At 44.4% G+C, this 22286-nt stretch overlaps 1 protein-coding gene across 2 annotated transcripts in view; it reads right to left on the bottom strand.

The window, feature by feature from the left end:
• Window positions 1-8260, bottom strand: part of LOC118369970 (neuropilin-2-like) — a 67799-nt gene extending 59539 nt beyond the window's left edge. For both annotated transcript variants that reach the window (XM_052499049.1, XM_052499050.1), the window contains exon 1: window positions 7455-8260. In XM_052499049.1, coding sequence (XP_052355009.1) covers window positions 7455-7527 — 73 coding nt within the window. In that variant the 5' untranslated portion in view covers window positions 7528-8260. The remainder of the gene's footprint in view (window positions 1-7454) is intronic.
• Window positions 8261-22286: the final 14026 nt, after the last annotated feature.

The following is a 22286-nucleotide window of genomic DNA, read 5'->3' as shown; positions in this document are numbered from 1 at the left end:
ACGAGAGCCCGTAGGGAATCCCATAGGGTTCTGATCAAAAGTAGCGCACGATATACGTTTCCCTGGTGACAAAGGTCCGGATGGATAATGTCATTTATCAGCATAGCAACAACCCCCGAACCTCGCAACCCACGCGACCCCAAAGTGTTTGCGCGCACCTCTTGTGGGCTGAGAAAACGTTGCCGTTTTTAAGTTCATTCCCTGCAATTCCACACATTCTTCCATGTGTTGTGTGTTTATATGACACCATGGGGTCCAATCACAACCTTTCTACATTGTTGACTAATAGTGAAGACATCCGAATTATGAAGCAACACATAGGGAATCATGTTAGTAACCGAGAAAGTGTCAAACACATCAAAATATATTTTATATTTGAGATTCTTCAAAGTAGACTTTATGCCACATTCTTGGCATTCTCTCAACCAGCTTCATGAGGTAGTCATTTCTTTCTTTCTTAACGCGTTTCAGCCAATCAGTTGTGTTGTGACAAGGTAGGGGTGGTATTCAGAAGATAGCCCTATTTGGTAAAAGACCAAGTCCATATTATGGCAAGAACAGCTCAAATAAGCAAAAGAGAAATGACAGTCCAGCATTACTTTAAGACATGAAGGTCAGTCAATGCGGAACATTTCAAGCAAAAACCATCAAGCGCCTATGATGAAACTGGCTCTCATGAGGACTGCCACAGGAAAGGAAGACCCAGAATTACCTCTGCTGCAGAGGTTAAGTTCTTTAGAGTTAACTGCACCTCAGATTGGATCCCAAATAAATGCTTCAGAGTTCAAGTAACAGACACATCTCAACATCAACTGTTCAGAGGAGACTGCGTGAGTCAAGCCTTCATGGTCAAATTGCTGCAAAGAAACCACTACTAAAGGACAGCAATAATAAGACGAGACTTGCTTCGAGCAATGGACTTTAGACCGGTGGAAATCTGTCCTTTGGTCTGATGAGTCCAAATTGGACATTTCTGGTACCAACCGCCGTGTCTTTGTGAGACGCAAAGTATGTGAACAGATGATCTCTGCATGTGTGGTTCCGCGAAGCATGGAGGAGGAGGTGTGATGTTGTAGGGGAGCTTTGCTGGTGACACAGTCTGTGATTTATTGAGAATTCAAGGCACACTTAACCGGCATGGCTAAAACAGCATTCTGCAGCGATATGTCATCCAGTCTGGTTTGCGCTGAGTGGGACTATCATTTGTTTTTCAATCGGACAATGACCCAACACACCTCCAGGCTGTGTAAGGCTTATTTGACCAAGAAGGAGAGTGATGGGGTGCTGCATCAGATGACCTGGCTTCCACAATCACCCGACCTCAACCCAAATGAGATGGTTTGGGATGAGTTGGACCGCAGAGTGAAGGAAAAGGAGCCAGAAAGTGCTCAGCATATGCGGGAACTCCTTCAAGACTGTTGGAAAAGCATTCCAGGTGAAGCTGGTTGAGAGAATGCCAAGTGTGTGCAAACCTGTCATCAAGGCAAAGTGTGGCTGATTTGACGAATCTCCAACATAAAATACATTTAGATTTGTTTAACACTTTTTTGGTTACGACATGATTCCATATGTATCATTTCATAGTTTTGATATCTTCACTGTTATTATTGACAACGTAGAAAATAGTAAAAATAAAGAAAAACTCTTGAATGAGTAGGTGTGTCCAAACTTTTGACTGTTACTGAGTGTATATATATATATATATATATATATATATATATATATATATATATATATATATATATATTTATTTTGTATTTTTTTCTGGACCCGCAGTCCGAATTGACCCCGTTCTGGTTCCGGTCCGCTGTCTGCCAGTTGAGTATGGGGGACATAGGGAATAGGGTGCCATTCAGGACGCACCCCCATGTATTCTCCAAAAGGCGTGCGGGGCTGTCAGTAGTACCGCCAGGGGAAGATTAAGCCATTTGGGAGAAATCCTGCAGCCTCTGCACTTTTCTGCTCCCCGAGCTGAGCAGACCATTCATGTGCAGCTAAGGAGGGAGGGCGACGAGGACGGGGAGGGGTGGGGGGTGGAGAGAGGGACACCAGCAGGGAGAAAGGCAGGTAAAAGAGGGATAGATGAAGGGGATGAGGATGATGAGGGGGGCTGAGGGAGAAGAGGGAGAGGTATGAAGGGAGAGGGACAAAAAAAAAGTGGGAGATAATAAGAGGGATTGAGAAAGAGAGGGGTAGACGGAATGGAGAGTGGCAGAGGAAGGTTGTGAGACGGATACGGATTAAGACAGAGAAGGGAAGGAGGTGATTGAAGGGGAGGAAGAAAGACAGTGTGAGGAGGAGGGGGAGAGAGTGTGAGAGAGAGAGAGAGAGAGAGAGAGAGAGAGAGAGAGAGAGAGAGAGAGAGAGAGAGAGAGAGAGAGAGAGAGAGAGAAAGCCTGACGAAGCTCATTAAGACATGACCATCCCTGTGGGGACTGACCCTGGAGGAGCTGATGGGCTGTCAGTAGGATATACAGTACATGCTGGGGAGAGGTGTGTGTGTGTGTGGGGGGGGGGTCCTCTGTTCTGGTGGAGAATGTTTGTGTTTTTATGAATATACGGTGTGTTTTTCAGGGCACTATGTCTTATAGGTACATGTGTGTTTGTGTGATAAGGAGGGAGGCTGAGGTAGAGAGGTAGCCTCATGAATGATTGTGTCTGTGATGGCTCAGGACTCCATCTATTCTCCACACACAACACTGCACACACATACCATAGGGACCCCAACATACATGAACAATGTTGACATACAGTATATAACATTATTGTAGCAATAAGAGGTGAGGGCATGTGTGGGTCTACAGATAATGGCGTGTATGTGCATCTGTGGGAGTGTGTGTGTGTGCCTGAACTTGGCTGCAAGCAAAATTTGTGCGTTCACGTCTTCAAATCTACTGTACAAGTCTCAGTCTATATATACAGTATCTGCATATGACTGCATATCTCTGTGTGTGCACCAATTTCTATGAGCGGTATTATCCGCGTACTGTGGCGTCACACTTTGTGATAAACTGCAAATGTGTGGAAGGGCCATTATAAATCTTGACTTAATTTGCTCTCTCTCTCTCTCTCTCTCTCTCTCTCTCTCTCTCTCTCTCTCTCTCTCTCTCTCTCTCTCTCTCTCTCTCTCTCTCTCTCTCTCTCTCTCTCTCTCTCTCTCTCTCTCTCTCTCTCTCTCTCTCTCTCTCTCTCTCTCTCTCTCCTTAATTAAAAAGTGCTATCGCTTCGAGAGAGAGAATCAGGGGGACAGAGAGAGGAGGAGGAGAGGCACTATTCGCTCATTCATTCATCCCTACACGGGGGCTGTCTCCACGACTGTTTTTAATCGAACCCCTCCACACAAGACTGGACAGAGGGAGGGAGGGAGGGAGGGAGGTAGGTAGGGGAGGGGAGGTAGGGAGGTAGGGGAGGGAGGTAGGGAGGGGGAGGGAGGGAGGGGGAGGTAGGTAGGGGAAGGGAGGTAGGGAGGTAGGGGAGGGAGGTAGGGAGGGGGGGGAGGGAGGGAGGTAGGTGAGGTAGGGAGGTAGGGGAGGGAGGGGGGACTTTTGACTATCAAAGCTCTTTACTTTAATCATTAGACACCGACCATAAGGCCCTACGTACCTTTCAATATTATTAAAGTGTCTTGTATAGCTCAGTTGGTAGAGCATCGCACTTACAACGTTGGGTATCACGGACTTCAATTCCGTTGGGGCCACTCATACAAAATTGTATGCACACACTAAGTCGCTCTGGATAAAGTAATCTGCTAAATGGCATATTATCATTTATATTACTATTATATTAAGGATTAAGAGAAAAAGAAATGTAACCATCCTAAATGAATATGAGAATGAAATCGTAGTTATAACATAGCCACTCAAGTGTGCAACATTCAGACTGCAGTTCCAATATGAACAACACAGATTTGGGACCCGCTGATTCAGAGAGGTCGGGTTAAATGCGGAAGACACATTTCAGTTGAATGCATTCGGTTGTACAACTGACTCGGTATCCCCCTTGACCTTTCATTTCCCCAATTCGCCAATAGCAAGCTAGGCTAAAGCGTCCTCTCTCTCTCCTGAGTTAGAGCACCCATGCATGTCTCTTCATAAGAGGCTAAGTGGTTTTGGCTAATAAACTAAATGCATTGGGGGTGGGTATAGCGATCAATTAATCAATGGATCAATTTACCACAAGCAGATGGTTGTGTTTCGCCGGGTTTTGATTAGCTAGAATACGGCTGTCCAGATAAATAACCCGTGTGTGAGTGCGTGCACACACACTAAGCAGCAGACCAAGGGGCCACCAGCTAGCCGACAGGTGTATTATTTATGGTGGCCTTGTTTTTAATTTCACCCTAGTCGCCTCGTTCCAGGGGGTTGGCGTGTCCCCCTCCCCCCCCCAGCCCTTCTCTCCTGGACAAGGTATTGAACCACGGCCCCTTTGTTTTTCAGCTCTTGAATGCTAATAACTACAGTCCTGACCTTGTTTCTCCGCTGTCCACGTGTTATAGGAGTCTGGGGCAGATTTAAAAAGATGTTGGGGGGGAGAGAGTGAGAAGGATGAGGGGGGCGAGAGGGGGCATGGAGAGGGAGAGAGTGAGAAGGATGGGGGGAGTGAAGCGGGGGAGACAAGAGGCAGAAGCAAGCAGAGAGAATAGAGATAGAGAGAGATAAAAAATAGAGAGAGAGATAAAATAGAGAGAGAGAGGTAAAATGAAGAGAGAGAAAATGGAGAGAGAGATAAAATGGAGAGCGAGAGAGACAGAGAGAGAGACAGAGAGAGAGACAGAGAGACAGAGAGAGAGAGAGAGAGAGAGAGACAGAGAGAGACAGAGAGAGACAGAGAGAGACAGAGACAGAGAGACAGAGAGAGAGAGAGACAGAGAGAGAGAGAGAGAGAGAGAGAGAGAGAGACAGATAGAGAGAGAGAGAGAGAGAGAGAGAGAGAGAGAGAGAGAGAGAGAGAGAGAGACAGATACAGAGACAGAGACAGAGACAGAGACAGAGACAGAGACAGAGACAGAGAGAGAGAGAGAGAGAGAGAGAGAGAGAGAGAGAGAGAGATAAAATGGAGAGACAGAGAGAGAGACAGAGAGAGAGAGAGGAGGAAACATAGCTTTTCATTCTATCTGTCATAGATAGAAAGGGAAACACCCAGAGGCGGTGAAGACACACTCTGGTCCTGTATGTTCACATCTATGAGTTCATTACTAGATCATTATTAGGAATGACTTGATCATATTAACACAATCATGAGTCACACTGTTGCGGTTACAATATGTGCATCCCAAATGTCACCCAATTCCCTATTGTAGTGCATTACTCCTGACCAGAGCTCATTCCCTCCTTTAGGCCCTATGGGCTCTGGTCAAAAGGAGTGCACTAAATACAGAATAGGGTGCGATAAGGGACAAAGACGCAGACTTAAAAATAGAGTCTCTCCACTGTTAGATACATGGTCCCCCTTCTGCTCTCTGACCCCCGGAGTAGTGTTCCTTTTCACACGCCCAACATCATCAGTTCCCCTTCCTGCCCTCTGTCCTTATGACTCTGTGACCCTGCTGTTATCTGCTGTGTGGTACTCAACCCCCTCCTGTCAAATTCTGTACCCTTCCTTCTCATCTCTGTTTAGCTCGTGCTCGCTCTCTCTCTCTGGTGTTTGTCCGGGAAAAAAACATGCTCTTGTTCTGCACAACATCTTTGTCCCTCTCTCTTTCTCACAACCTCCCTGTCTTTCCCACATCTCCTCTCTCTCTCTCATGCTGCTGTGTGTATGTTACAAGCTGTGCTGTTTTGAGGAGGAGAGGAGAAGGCTGGAACAGTGAGTGCTTTGGCAGGCTGAGGTATCTGAGTAAGTTGGGGGAGAGCTGCCAAGGGCCCACATCTGTCTTTGATCAACGGGCACACAGGCAGCCAGCACTGCAAACAGGCCATATTGAATCTCTCTAAGGCAGGTACCAACCCATTCACACACATGCACACTTGGATGCATACAAACATGAATCACACACACCACACACTTTGGAGCACATTCTAAGGAACAACCATAGGACTCGCCCTGTAAACCAGCCAGGGAGGAGACACTGAGTAGGGTACAGAGCAGAAGGGGAGTGAGAAACCAGACCGGGTTTTAAAGCTCGGGAGAGCTCTATATCAGGAGTCGGAACTTGCGCAAGATTCCAAAACTACAACCAAAAAAACCAACTATTGTGCATTAATTATGGATACAACTACTGCGACTTAAGAAGCAAGCCAGCGAGCTTAAAAATCATCACGATTCCCTGAATGGAATGGAAGGATGTCCTTTTTGTCCAAATGTGCAGTCTGGTTTTACTGTTGCGGCGCGAGTGGAGAACTGATTGTGTGGCGCCGCCTCGAGTTTCCGACGCAAAAGCGCGATTGAGGCACAAACCATCACCATGATTGCAAAACTAGGCTCTTGAGATAATGAGCGAGTTGTTGTTGGTGTTCTTGTTGATGCTAATGATGATGATTATGGTTAGTCGAACTAATATTCTTGTCATTATCCACTAATAGCAAAATACCACTTCGAGGCGCATTATTTTGGATAGGCAATGGATTGTGTTATGTATACAGACGGGTTTAGAGTTTATCATTCATTCATGAAATCAACCAAGAAACAAAACAAAAATAAAGTATGTCCGTTTTTTTCCCTTTCAAAAAATGTTTTCTATAATTATTATGGAATTGTCACCCTACAAAGCAGAGTCATTGGGCTATTATAGGCTAATGTATGTAGGGTTATTCCTATTTTCTTCCTGTGTTCATAGATTTACAAAACCTGACTAACATGAACGGCAGTGCTACTTTTTAACATGCTATAGCAACTTCTATTAAATGGTAATTACCTCCTGTTTTGGGGGGGCATTTTAGAATAGCTTTTGAGTATCAAATAATTTTATCACCCAGTCCTTTTTCATTAGGTGAAATATTGTCAAATTATTCTTGGCATACGAAAAAGGTAGAATAGCAATGTTGTTCTGGACAAACGAGGGTGACGAATGGGAACGGCTTCATCTTTCAAGGTTGAGAGAACATTTTGTGGGAATGATCAGTGCGCCTACACTACACATGATAGCCTACTGGTTATCAGATAATGTATATCTATCTACTGGTTATCAGATAATGTATATCTATCTACTGGTTATCAGATAATGTATATCTGATGTCATTCGCGGCCTATGTGTTGAAATTCCTGACTTGAAACAGATGGAGATCGCGCTTTTAAAACCAAACGAGTTTTTCCCAACGCAGAGAAAAACAAGCTACCTGTCTCCAAGACGCAGGGCTATTTTTTTTTTAAACTATGAGGTTTCCGTTTTTTTTCATAGTTTAAAGCAAATTCGGAATTTAAATCACCCATAAAGTGTAGCGTCGGGTACATTCGGACACGTTTATTGACAGCCCATGCGTTCCTGAGAACTGACCAACAACTGACCGTAAACTTACCTTGGTCTCCACTGACTCCCGGTGTTAGACACATTGCAAGTACAAATCCAAACAGCGACGATAGCATATCCATTTTGACAATGTTCAATGTCTTGTTGTTTTTAAAGGTAACCTCCCGGGATCAAATTAGTTGTCCATCAAGAAAACCCACACCCTTTTTTTTGCTGAAAATGTAGGGACAAATGTTATTGCTCCACGTAGCCTATTTTACCCAAACAAGCAAACGAATAATGTTTGTTCCAAGTGCACTTAATTGAATAAAAATAGGCTGAAGACAGCGGTGAAGAGAGCGGTGAACAGCTTTCCCTCCGAAGTAGGCATATAGGCTACTTGAAAGACACACTTCATAACTCTCATCTTGTCGTCGTCATGACTGACTTATTGAGTCTCGTCGAGCAAAGTGGATGAAATTAATTCCTCTTGATTCCCCAGTTCCATCCAGAGCATGTCCACTGATATGGAACCTCCGGGCTATTTCCTACAGGGTCTGATAAGCGGCTCTGAGTCTACCTCCAAATACGATTGAAGCGCTTGCCTTTCTCCCCGTCTCTCTCTGCTCACAGGGATTCAGGACTGCGGTCATTTACGACCACTGAGACACAGCTGCCTGAACTATCAACCCGACAAAAATAAGTCTTCGCATTTCGGACAAGAATGGAGCGCAAATCATGAGAACTGTGACACACATGAATACACTATCTTCCGAAGGAGAATTCATTCCATCTCTGGCACCACTCATCTAGTGTTTTTGTCTGGAGAGGAGTGTCTCTGCGCTCCGGCGGCATGTGTGTATGTGAGTGAGTGAGAGTGTGTGTAACAGCACTTTTGAACAGAGCAGCTATCGCATTACAGTCAGCGCCTCGGCTCCGCCTCCGGTTGGTCGTTGATCATAGAGGGGTACGCGAACACTCGTAAAACACACACACGCACTTCACGTGATGCCAATAGATAAGGGTTCCACAGATAACGCACACACTATCAACTCAGACTCGGGAGCATTTCCACAGGCTATTTTCACGAGATGAACCAAAGAAACCAAAGACAAAAAGGGGAATAAGTGCGGGGGATAGAGGGAGGAGAGTAGTACATGCATAAGGTCTCCTGAGTGGCGCAGTGGTCGAAGACACTGCATCTCAGTGCAAGAGGCGTCACTACAGACCCTGGTTCGAATCCAGGCTGTATCACATCCGGCTGTGTTTGTGAGTCCCATAGGGCGGAGTACAATTGGCCAGGGTAGGCTGTCATTGTAAATAATAATTTGTTGTTTTAACAGACTTGCCTAGGTCAATTATATATTTTTTGTCAACAATATATCATACAGTGGCATACAGTGTGTGTGTGTGTGTGTGTGTGTGTGTGTGTGTGTGTGTGTGTGTGTGTGTGTGTGTGTGTGTGTGTGTGTGTGTGTGTGTGTGTGTGTGTGTGTGTGTGTGTGTGTGTGTGTGTGTGTGTGTGTGTGTGTGTGTGTGTGTGTGTGTGTGTGTGAATGAGTGCGAGTGAGTGTGTGCTCTCCTCTATACAGCGGCTCTCACCCCATTACCACAGCACACATCAAACAGTGGTTCGAGGCTTAACTGTGCATCCCAAATGGCACCCTATTCCCTATGTAATAGGACCCTGGTCAAAAGTAGTGCGCTACATTGGGAATATGGTGCCATTTGGGACACTTTCAAAGTCATATGTTCTTGCTGCCTCGTGGAGGGAACCCACCCAGCCCGGCACAAAACAGCCCTACAATCAGGCTGCCTAAATACAGCCACACTGGCTTTAATAACACACTGCCTGGCCCAAAATACTCTGCTGCCTGAGAAATGCCTCTATGGACCAGCCCAGGCAGATTCCCATTGCTTACAGTACGTGAGAGGGTAGCTCTGGTCCAAGGCAAGGTACAGGAAGGCTCAACATTAGCAAGCTGCACCAACGCCCTGGACCAGAGCAAATTGAAAAGGGACGTGTCACATTAGCCTGGTCCCAGATCGGTCGGTGCTGTCTTGAGCAACGACCACATCTGTTACCAGGCTAATATTAGTTATATTACATGAGAGAATACTGTTTATTAGCATTGATGACACTTTGTTAATTCTTTCGAGTCTAAGATGTTGGGGGAGGGAGGGGGTGCTAAACTGTTTTAAGAAGGTCATACTATGGATCATTTAGATATTTGATTTGGAATTTTAGGACCCCTTTAGGTGTCACAAAAAACATATGTAAAAAAAATATATATATTAATAAAATATTGATTTTGGCCTTTACACTAAAGCCCAGAAACGCATTGAATAACACATTCATCAATGGCAAAAAGGACACTCAAAAATGTATAATCAGAAACAAAGTGTCTGTCCTAAATCTAGGAGATATAAAATGACTCAGGATTTATAAATATAATTTATATATACACAGTACTAGTCCAAAGTTTGGACACACCTACTCATTCAAGGGTTTGTAATTATTTTTTTTATATTTTCTACATTGTAGAATAAGAGTGAAGACATCAACACTGTGAAATAACACATAGGGAATCATTTTGTAACCAAATAAGTGTCAAAGAAATTCAAATATACTTGATATTTTAGATTATTCAAAGTAACCACGTCTTGATGACAGCTTTGCCCACACTTGGTATTCTCTCAACCAGATTCACTAGGAATGCTTTTCCAACAATCAACATATGCTGAGCACTTGTTGGCTGCTTTTCCTTCACTCCACAGTCCAACTCATCCCAAACCATCTCAATTGGCTTGAGGCCAGGTGACTGCAGATGGCAGGTCAACTGATGCAGCCCTCCATCACTCTCCTTCTTGGTCAAATAGCTCTTACACAGCCTGGAGGTGGGGCATTGTCCTGTTGAAAAACAAATGATAGTCCCACTAAGCACAAACCAGATTGGATGGCATATCGCTGCAGAATGCTGTGGTAGCCATGCTGGTTAAGTGTGCCTTGAATTCTCAATAAATCACTGACAGAGTCACCAGCAAAGCACATCCACACCATCACACCTCCTCCATGCTTCATGGTGGGAACCACACACGCAGAGATAATCTGTGCACCTACTCTGCGTCTCACAACGACACGGCGGTTGGAACCAAAAATCTCAAATTTGGACTCATCAGACCAAAAGACAGATTTCCACCGGTTTAATGTCCATTGCTTGTGTTTCTTGGCCCAAACAAGTCTCTTCTTATTATTGGTGCCCTTTAGTAGTGCTTTCTTTGCAGCAATTCAACCATGAAAGCCTGATTCATGCAGTCTCCTCTGAAAGGTTGATGTTGAGATGTGTCTGTTACTTGAACTCTGTGAAGCATTTATTTGGACTGAAGTTTCTGAGGCTGGTAACTCTAAGAACTTATCTTCTGCAGCAGAGGTAACTCTTGGACTTCTTTTCAAATCAAATAACATTTTATTGGTCACATACACATGGTTAGCAGGTGTTAATGCGAGTTTAGTGAAATGATGATGCAGCCCAACAGGATGCTCTCAATTGTGCATGTGTAAAAGTTTGTGAAGGTTTTCGTTGACAAGCCAAATTTCTTCAGCCTCCTGAGGTTGAAGAGGTGCTTTTGCCCCTTCTCCCTCACACTGTCTGTGTGGAACCATTTCAGTTTGTCCATGATGTGTACGCCGAGGAACTTAAAACTTTACACCTTTTTCACTGCTGTGCTCCCTCTGCTGTTTCCTGAAGTCCACGATCATCTCCTTGGTTTGTTGACATTGAGTGAGAGGTTGTTTTCCTGACACCACACTTCGAGTGCCCTCACCTCCTCCCTGTAGGCTGTCTCGTCATTGTTGGTAATCAAGCCCACTACTGTTGTGTCGTCTGTAAACTTGATGATTGAGTTGGAGGCGTGCATGGCCACGCAGTCATGGGTGGTCAGGGAGTGCAGGAGGGGGCTGAGCATGCACCCTTGTGGGGCCCCAGTATTGAGGATCAGCGAAGTGGAGATGTTGTTTCCTAACTTCACCACCTGGGAGCAGCCGGTCAGGAAGTCCATGACCCAGTTGCACAGGGCGGGGTTGAGACCCAGGGCCTCAAGCTTATTGATGAGCTTGGAGTGTACCATGGTGTTGAATGCTGAGCTGGAGTCGATGAACAGCATTCTTACATAGGTATGTCCAAATGGGATAGGGCAGTGTGCAGTGTGATGCCGATTGCATCGTCTGTGGACCTATTGGAGCGATATGCAAATTGAAGTGGGTCTAGGGTGGCAGGTAAGGTGGAGGTGATGCGATCCTTGACTAATCTCTCAAAGCACTTCATGTTGACAGAAGTGAGTGCTACGGGGCAATAGTCATTTAATTCAGCTATCTTTGCCTTCTTGGGTACAGGAACAACGGTGGCCATCTTGAAGCATGTGGGGACTGTAAACTGGGATAGAGAGCGATTGAATATGTCCATAAACACACCAACCAGCCAGCTGGTCTGCGCATGCTCTGAGGAAGCGGCTAGGGATGCCTTGCGAGGGTTAACATGTTTAAATGTCTTACTCAAGTCAGCCACTGAGAAGGAGAGGGGTGGCCCGCAGTTCTTGGTAGCGGGCCATGTCAATGGCACTGTATTATCCTCAAAGTGGGCAAAGAAGGTGTTTAGTTAGTCTGGAATCAAGATGTTGGTGTCTTTGACGTGGCTGGGTTTTTTTTGTAGTCCGTAATTGCCTGTAGACCCTGCCACATACGTCTTGTGTCTGAGCCATTGAATTGCAACTCCACTTTGTTCCTATACCAACATTTCACTTGTTTGATTGCCTTGCGGAGGGAATAACTACACTGTTAATATTCGGCAATATTCCCAGTCATCTTTCCATGGTTAAATGCAGTGGTTTGCGCTTTCAGTTTTGCACAAATGCTGGCCATCTATCCACGGTTTCTGGTTTTAATAGTCACAGTAGGTACAACATCTCCAACACACTTCCTTAAAAACTCAATCACTGAATCAGTATATAAATCAATATTATTCTCTGAGGCTGCCCGGAACATTTCCCAGTCGGCTTGATCAAAACAATCTTGAAGCGTGGGTTCCGATTGGTTAGACAGGCGTTGAATAATTCTAGTCACGGGTACATCCTGTTTGAGTTCCTGACTATAGGACGGTAGGAGCTTAATATGGCTGTCCTCATGAGAGACAATTTCATCATGGCGCTTGATGGTTTTTACGACTGCACTTGAAGTAACTTTCAAAGTTCTTGAAATGTTCCAGATTGACTGACCTTCATGTCTTAAAGTAATGATGGACTGTTATTTCTCTTTGCTTATTTGAGCTGTTATTGCCATACGACGCCAGGACAGCGGAGTCAATCACCACCTTCCGGAGACACCTGAAACCCCACCTCTTTAAGGAATACCTAGGATAGGATAAAGTAATCCTTCTCACCCCACCCCCCCTTAAAAGATTTAGATGCACTATTGTAAAGTGGCTGTTCCACTGGATGTCATAAGGTGAATGCACCTATTTGTAAGTCGCTCTGGATAAGAGCGTCTGCTAAATGACTTAAATGTAAATGTAAATGTAATATGGGTATTTTACCAAATATGGATATCCTCTGTATACTACCCCTACCATGTCACAACACAACTGATTGGCTAAAACACATTAAGGAAAGAAATTCCAGAAATTAACTTTTAACAAGGCACACCTGTTCATTGAAATGCATTCCAGGTGACTGCCACATGAAGCTGGTTGAGAAAATGCCAAGAGTGTGCAAAGCTGTCATTAAGGCTAAAGGTGGCTACTTTGAAGAATCTCAAATACAAAATATATTTTGATTTGTTTAACACTTTTTTGGTTACTAAATTATTTCATATATGTGTTATTTTATAGTTTTATAATTATTCTACAATGTAGAAAATAGTACAATTAAAGAAAAACCTTGGAATGTGTAGGTGTGTCCAAACATTTGACTGTACACAGTGCATTCGGAAAGTGTTCATATCCTTGTAAGTTACAGCTTTATTCTAAAATGTAAATGTAATATTCAGTTAAATATTATTATTTTTTATACATTTGCAAAATGTTCTAAAAACTGTTTTTTCTCTGTCATTGTGGGGTATTGTGTATACATAGACAATTGTTTTAAATTTGTATCTATTTTATATATATTTTAACATATTTAACAACTTTTTGGGGGTGGGCACAAAACTATCTTCATACTTCCATTCGTTTTTTAAAACCAGTACCAGTTACCTTCAGACAAGTCCCGCAAAACCTCCTTGGTTTCTTCCTAGGTTTTGTCCTTTCTAGGGAGTTTTTCCTAGCCACCGTGCTTCTACACCTGCATTGCTTGCTGTTTGGGGTTTTAGGCTGGGTTTCTGTACAGCACTTTGAGACATCAGCTGATGTAAGAAGGGCTATATAAATACATTTGATTTGATTTGATTTGACACCATCCTTATTTGTGAGAGTCAAACTGTTCGGAAGCTACAGACGTTTCTTTTGCGAGAAGATCAATTTTCGGGATGTCTCATGGTCTGACAAACACAGCTCTAGCTCTGACACCTTTCACCGCAGATGCGGAAGTGAGGCACTGGCGGATAAGGTGGATTGATTTTTTAAACGGACAGATTTGGATGTTTTTTGTTGTTATGTACGCATCGGCGCATCAATCGACTTTAGGGGGTTAATCAGTTGGCGAGTCCATTATTCAGACTCAATGGGAGTGCAGTGGAGAAGTCATGTAGGACATTAGTTAAACGTTAGTTGAATGTCTGACCACAATGCCCTTGGTGCAGGTCATGTGGCATGTATGTGTCAGGGCATGTGTGTTGGCCCTCAGGCCCGCAGTCATTTCACAGATTTCTAACACCCCGTCAATCAATCGGGAGTCTACCTATAGCCTCAGAGGTTCCATGTCACACGTCACTTGTGATTGGCTAATTTGAGCTCCTGGGCGTCGCCCCAGACAGGCAGCCCTTACGGGCTGCCAGCCCCTTTGGCCGATGTTGCAGAATCCTGCAGTTATTTGTCAGTGCCTGTATGTTTTATGGCCCCCTACGGGTTATGCATTCTGTGTGTGTGAGCATGTTTGCCCACATGGTTATACCGTATGTACCACATGCGGTTCTGAGTGTGTGTGTTAACAGTTACTTAGACCCTAAAAATACCTAGGGTGTATATGTACACTACAGCTAGAGCATGTGTGCTGTTTTTGTGCCCAGTTTTGTGTGTGTACGTGCATGCATGTAGGTGCCCCATGTCTCTATGAGACAGAAAGCGTCTGTGCTGCCGAGGCATCAGGCCTTCCTCACTCAACAGCCCCCTGCCGAGAGAGAGAGAAGAGAAGAGAGAAGAGAGAGAGAGAGAGAGAGAGAGCCCACATCACCAACAAACTAACATGGTCCAAACACACCATGACAGTTGTGAAGAGGCCATGACAAAACCTATTCCCCCTCAGGAGACTGAAAAGATTTGGTATGAGTCCTCAGATCCTCTAAAGGCTCTACAACTGCAGCGTCACTGCCTGGTATAGCAACAGCTAGGCCTCCGACTGCAAGGCACTACAGAGGGTATTGCGAATGGCCCAGTACATCACTGGGGTCAAGCTTCCTGCCATCCAGGACCTCTATACCAGGCGGTGTCAGAGGAAGGCCCTAAAAATGGTCAAAGACTCCAGCCACACGAGTCATAGACTGTTCTCTCTGCTACCACACGTCAAGTGGTACCAGAGTGCCAAGTCTAGGTCCAAGAGGCTTCTATAAAGCTTGTACCCCCAAACCATCAGACTCCTGAACAACGAGTCAAATGGCTACCCAGACTATTTGCACCCCCCCCCACTCCACACCACTGCCATTCTCTCATCATCTATGCATCGCCACTTTAATTAACTCTACCTACATGTACATACTACTCAACTAACCGATACATTGTTATTTTTTACTGCAGCTCTTATCTCTTATCCATATTTTTTGAAACGGCACTGTTGGTTAGGGGCTTGTAAGTAAGCATTTCACTGTTGTATTCGGCGCATGTGACTAATACAATTTGATTTGAAGAGAGAAAGAGGGAGAGCGAACAGTCCACCAGGATCCTCAGCCTAGGCGAGGTCACTTCCTGCTCCGCCCACAGCCCTGGGGTGTCACCTGACCTACGTGACACCCCGGCTGTCACCCCATCTCCACACCTCTCCACTCATTCACCCACTACTCCGTCCTCCACCACAAAACAAGGGAAGTGCGTCTCTCTCTCTCTCTCTCTCTCACGTTAGGGACTCATCAGCCAACTCATCAAACACCCTTTGAAATTGTTTGGTCAATGGAGGTCGAGTGAGCATGGTTATCAGCTATCTCTTTCCTCTGAAAGAACAACAGATGCCTTCTAAACTTCCTCAGAGCAGAAGATAAGCCCGGGCTGGACTTTATTTGACCCAAAGTCCTGGGTTAGGCAAGGTTAGGCAGTGTGAGCAAAACAGAGGGAGGTTTTGTTATTCATTGTAATCAATCACACCACATGCAATGGTCTACTATCAGGAACCTGCTCTCCATACTCACATACCACAAATTCCATTGTATAGCCTCACCGGTCTTAAATACTCCTACTCCTTTTTCCCTTCTTTATTTAGAAGGTTTCCTTATCTTTAAAATAGTAACAGAAAAACATGATTATGTTCCTTAAAATATAGCAACGCGCGAACACAATCTGGATCCTAAGGGAACGCCAAGACCCTCTTTATTTGGTCCCCCTGTGCTCTGCTTTTTTGACAAATTCATTTCCAACATGCCGATGTCTGATGGGCAAGTTCTCCCCTTCGCTACCCGCCTGTCTACTGTCCAAAACGGCTCCTCTTCACCGCCGAATTCCAGCCCACCCACTGCATAGGCCTGCCCAACCCAGGGTAATAATTATACACGTACACTTTCCACTAATCTGCCTGGCGACTGTCTCCACTGTAAGATATGTGCACATCTGGACTGGAGTGTAACAAAAATGTTTCCTCCTCCCTGTGTGTCACATCTATAGGTTAGACAGAAAGTATTGAATAGCTCGCAATCCTGCCAAAGTCTTCATGCTAAAATAGCAACCAGCCCCACGGGGGTTGACTTAGTTCTTTTGCAGATACCCATTGAACCAAAACATGCTAACAACAGAAGTAATTGCCACAGTTCATTCACTCACTTGGCAGTGACGATATGCGGTGCAGTGCATGTTTATGCCATATGGGGGCAGGCTATTTCTGAAGTGTTCCAGGAAACAGTTCCAAGGAAACAAGTGAGATTAGAATCCTCTACACACCTCTAGACCATCCGAGAACTCAGGAGACCGTAAAGAGACCCTTCTCGACAATGACAGGCCTTCCTTGTCAGATTTCCACTGCTGTTGTTGTTGTTTCCTTCATTACAAGACGGCCACCTCAAATGCATAGCTCCTTTGGTCTTATTTACTGTAAATGAACTCTATACCTTGGCACGTCAAGAGCAGAGAAAGAGCTGGGGCTTTATTTATGTTTAACAGGAGCCAACTTTCTCTGTCATCCTGTAGTCTCAGATGTTCTAGGAATCTAGGGTGTCCTTTAGACACATCAAAGAAGCCCAGTAAGACCAGGGCTCGTTCCTCTGCTTCGGGGTGAAGTTTCCCCTAGGTACAGATCTAGGATCAGCTCACCCTTCCACAATCCTAACCTTAACCATAAATGGGGGTAAAAAGAAAACTGACCCAAGATTAGCGTCTAGGGACAACTTCACACTAATCCCGTTCCTCTACAAATTCCCCACTCCAGAGGAAGGCTGTGTGGAATGTGTGCATGCATCTGACATGTTAAATCCATCAATATTAGTTAAGTGATAATATGCCCATCGACGCCAGTGTTTGAAGGATATATTGTTACAGGTGTTGTTAGGCCATGCAAACCGTGCCAATATGTCCTCCAAACACCAGCTTCGATGGGCATTATAATTTTTATACAACGGGTTACCAACCTGTTCAAATAATGATTTACACATTTGGATTAAAAACGTTATTTTGAGGAATTTATTCATACCATTTCATCCTTCCCCATGATATAGTCCCAGACACAAATCTAGGGTTGTTACCCAAGCCGGCCGGTCGTTTGTTTTATCGGTTCGGTTGCAGAGGCGCAACCCAGTCATTCAGTCTTTTTGTTCGGTAAATAGGGACGCGACCCAGTCGTTTGTTCTAATCTTATCCCTTGCTTGATAGCGAGACAACTACTAATTTACAGATATGTCAAAAAAGTGCAGCCATAATAACAGCAAAGTAGCTGCATTTTCATTTGTTTAAGTTGCTTTCTAGTGGCATTTATTTGGAGACATCCATAACGATGAGCTAATGAGGCAGGATTTCACCTGGCATAGAAAATGTGCTCACTCGTCAGGACACGGTTGTTCAGAGGGTAGCTAGCCAACAACACAGTCACTTCAAACTGAAGCTGGAAAGACTGCAAACGAGCTGCACTTTGTTTCGTTTTTACCTGATTTCTATTGACATTTCTTTGTATACAGTATATCCATAAAAATGATGGCAGCGGATTCATGATTTCGACTGGCTGAGAAACGTTGCCTGCCTGTCTGTCTCGTCCATACACATTACTATGGGACAGCTGGATTAATATTGAAACAATGTTGCAAATGTCGTAGAGACAGAGAGACAGGTTTATACAAATCTTTGCTGTTGAAAACTAAATGTTAGTCTAAAAGAAATTTGAGATAATGTCTAGATGCTTTTTATAGAGGAGATAAAGTCTATAAATTGCCTGGCTGGGCTGATGAGACAGTGGATTGCGCAGTCAGATGGAACAGAATAAATAGGCATTTTAACACTATATATTTAGCAGGTGGTAACTTGTGGACACCGGCTGGAATGCGGTTTTAACCAATCAACATTCAGGACTAGACCCACCCGTTGTATAATTTTCAACATTTAGAAGTTGATCATCAAATTTAGTGGCCTTAATTAAATTGGCTGTAGATAGCAAGACTGAGTGAAAGAAAGAGAAAAATAAGGAAGGAGAGAGCATCGACCTTTACAAGCTCTTTTTGTCTTATGCATATGTGTGTTCACATGTTCATTTGTGTGAGTTGGCATAAGTTTTCTCGTGTGTTTGTGTGTCACTTTTTTAGTTATGCCACCTCGCTCCGCAATCCCTTCAGAATGTAGATTAAATGAGCTCTACATCTCGGAAGCCAGTCTCCAGCTTCCAGTTAGTCTCTCCAGACACTCCCACACCTTGTTTGCTCTGTGGGGATTAGATCACTTGGCCTCTATATGCGGGAGCAGCCCTCGACAAACTAGGAGAAGATAACAGTGGAGGCCACAAGTGGATGTTAATGATCCCCAGTCCGTTCAAGTGGGTGAATCGCCGAGCCCTATTGTTTCACTGTGAGGAGGCTGGAATTGCCCCACCGCATCCTGTGTGTGTATGAAAGAGAGAGAGGATAAGGGGATCGTAAGGTCAAGGAAGACACGCCGGCAGTCGCACCACACACAGAGAGAGAGAGAGAAAGTTAGTGGAGTGTTCTGTTTTGACAGGAAACGAGTAAAGGACCACCGTTCTTGCTTCTTCCTCTGTTCAAGGTGATTTATTGTGACTTATTGCGGAATTCTGCTGTGTTTACGGTTTAGTTCAACTGAGTCTATAGCATTTATGAGCATGTTGTACGTCTGTGATGACCTCCTGACCGGAGATCTCTTTGCTTGCCTCTCTCACCCGCCTGCCATGTGAGACTGGAGCCTTTGACATATATTGCTCTGACAGTGTCAGTTGAGGATACTGTGGGCAGGGGTGTTCAACTCTGACCCTACCAGTTCCAGAGTCTGCTGCTTTTCTGTTCTAGCTGATTATGAATTGCACCCACCTGGTGTCCCGAGTCTAAATCCGTCCCTGATTAGAGGGGATAATGAAAACGAGTGGAACTGGCTTCAAGGTTGAGAGTTGAGTTAACTCTGGACCTCTGGGGCGGCAGCGTAGCCTAGTGGTTAGAGCGTTGGACTAGTAACCGGAAGGTTGCGAGTTCAAACCCCGAGCTGACAAGGTCGTTCTGCCCCTGAACAGGCAGTTAACCCACTGTTCCCAGGCCGTCATTGAAAATAAGAATATGTTCTTAACTGACTTGTGTGTGTGTGTGTGTGTGTGTGTGTGTGTGTGTGTGTGTGTGTGTGTGTGTGTGTGTGTGTGTGTGTGTGTGTGTGTGTGTGTGTGTGTGTGTGTGTGTGTGTGTGTGTGTGTGTGTGTGTGTGTGTAGGAGATGGCTATGGGAAATGAAGAGAGGGCATTTCAGATTTGATTTAGTGTTAGTTGCGTGGCGTGGAGACGGCGATCTGCCCATCCCCATGCAGACAAACCTAACCGATTTACAGCCTCTGTCTGAGCATTAAGGTGTGTCAATCATGTAGCCCCTTTCCAATCACACATGGACAGACAGACAGACACACACACTCAACGGGTGAAAATGAGCTATCTAGCTAAATCCAGCACTGTTAAGCCACAGTATTGTTTGAGATTTCAATTGTTGTGCATTGTGTGTGTCAAATAAATGAGTTCATAACACACACATCAATACATACAGACTGTCTGCTGGGAGGAAAATACTGGATCCCACTTCTGACACCAAATGTGGTGTCTCAACATCTGTCCGACATCACATCTACACCGAGAGCCAGAGAGGGAGGGACAAATACCTTATTTCCACTAAGAACTTCGGGAGAACAGAATCAACCACCTCATCATCAAGACAGTTACTTTGTGAGAAGATGTTGAAGTTCACAGTTGGAGATTGTTACATAAATGCCAGCTGAAAAGGACCAGTGGCCTGGCTTTGGACCCAGGTGAAAGCAGGTCTGCCGGAGCCATGGCCTAGTGAGACACAGTTACTGGCCCACGCAGGTCAAAACAGAAAACTCACTGGGCACACACTGGTTGAATCAATGTCGTTTACATGTCATTTCAATGACATTACTTTGAACCAACGTGGAATAGGTGCTGAATTGGGTCTGTGTCCAGTGGGAAGTCTAAGCGGTTTTTGTAAAACACTGGAGTAAATACTTCCAATAAATAGAAAAAAATTGAGAGAGAGACAAAATAGAGAGAGAGAAAGAGAACGTGAGAGTGATGGCACACTGATGGCCACAGTGTGCCATCACAGCAGCAAGATTTGTGACCTGTTGCCACAAGAAAGGACAACCAGTGAAGAACAAACACCATTGCAAATACAACTCATATTTATGCTTATTTATTTTCCCTTTTGTACTTTAACCATTTGAGAGAGAGAGAGAGAGAGAGAGAGAGAGAGAGAGAGAGAGAGAGAGAGAGAGAGAGAGAGAGAGAGAAAGGCGGGTTTGAATCATTATTAGTGGAGGATATAGAATATCAACAATAGGATACAAGACGCTTTAATATGATATAATGTTGAGAATGAGACGAGAGATGACAGAGATATGCTCCAATTGGACCGCCACTCAATCTATTTGAGTGGTAATTCAATAAGACCTTCCTGGTTTTCCCTATAGCCAATCAATTGCACCCGGTGCAAAAACAAATATGCATTGCCAGTCCAATAACCATCAGTCATAAAAATACTTCGGCTCAACTGACAGTGTTTATCAAAGCTCAATGTCTACTTCACAAATGACACCCTATTTACAGTAGCGCTCTACTGTTGACCAGAGCTCTATGGGCCCTGGTCAAAAGTAGTGCACTTCATGGGGGAAAAGGTGCCATTTGGGACGCATCCTGTCTCCAGTTTCAGGAAATGTGTAAATGGGAGGGGACAGAGGGAACGAGTTGACAGTGGTACATGCCATCACTCCCTGAGGTGAATAGTGACCAAGATAACACAGATAGTAAAGAGATAACAAAGAGAGAGCAGTCACCCCCTGCTATGTGTGAACCTGAGCTTGACCAAGTAAAACAGATTGGGGGATTTACATTGGCTTATAAACAAAACAAACAAGTTCAGTTAGGAACGAGTACCACAGCTTTTGTAGGCCTAACCCCCACATCTCTCTCTCTCACACACACACACACACACACACACACACACACACACACACACACACACACACACACACACACACACACACACACACACACACACACACACACACACACACACACACACACACACACACACACACACACAGGAGGGAACAAGTTGATGGTGGTATGTGCTATCACCCCCTGCGGTGGCTAGTGACCAAGATAAGAGATAGTAAAGATATGGAGATAACAAATAGATACAGTGCCTTGCAAAAGTATTCATCCCCCTTGGCGTTTTTCATATTTTGATGCATTACAATCAGTTATTTAAATTGATTTTTATTTGGATTTCATTTAATGGACATACACAAAATAGTCCAAATTGGTGAAGTGAAATTATAAAAATAACTTTCTAAAAAAGAAAAAACTGAAAAGTGGTGTGTGCGTATGTATTCACCCCCTTTGCTATGAAGCCCCTAAATAAGATCCGGTGCAACCAATTACCTCAGAAGTCACATAATTAGTTGAATGATCGCAGTATATATACACGTGTTCTGAAAGGTCCCAAAGTCTGTAACATCAACTAAGCAAGCGGCACCACCAAGCAAGCAGCACCAAGAAGATCAAGGAGCTTTCCCCCAGTCAGGGGCAAAGTTGTGGGTAAGTACAGATCAGGGTTGAGTTACAAAAAAATATCCAAAACTTTGAACATCCGACAGAGCACCATTAAATCCATTATTAAAAAATGGAAAGAATATGGTACCACAACAAACCTGCCAAGAGAGGGCCGCCCACCAAAACGCATAGACCAGGCAAGGAGGGCATTAATCAGAGAGGCAACAAAGAGACCAAAGAAAACCCAGAAGGAGCTGCAAAACTGCACAGCGGAGATTGGAGTATCTGTCCATAGGACCAG

The sequence above is a fragment of the Oncorhynchus keta genome, chromosome 37 (genome assembly GCF_023373465.1).
Source record: "Oncorhynchus keta strain PuntledgeMale-10-30-2019 chromosome 37, Oket_V2, whole genome shotgun sequence".
In the NCBI taxonomy this organism is placed as follows: domain Eukaryota; kingdom Metazoa; phylum Chordata; class Actinopteri; order Salmoniformes; family Salmonidae; genus Oncorhynchus; species Oncorhynchus keta.
Note: the sequence above shows the minus strand (reverse complement) of the source record. Positions and strands in the feature narration are given on the sequence as shown.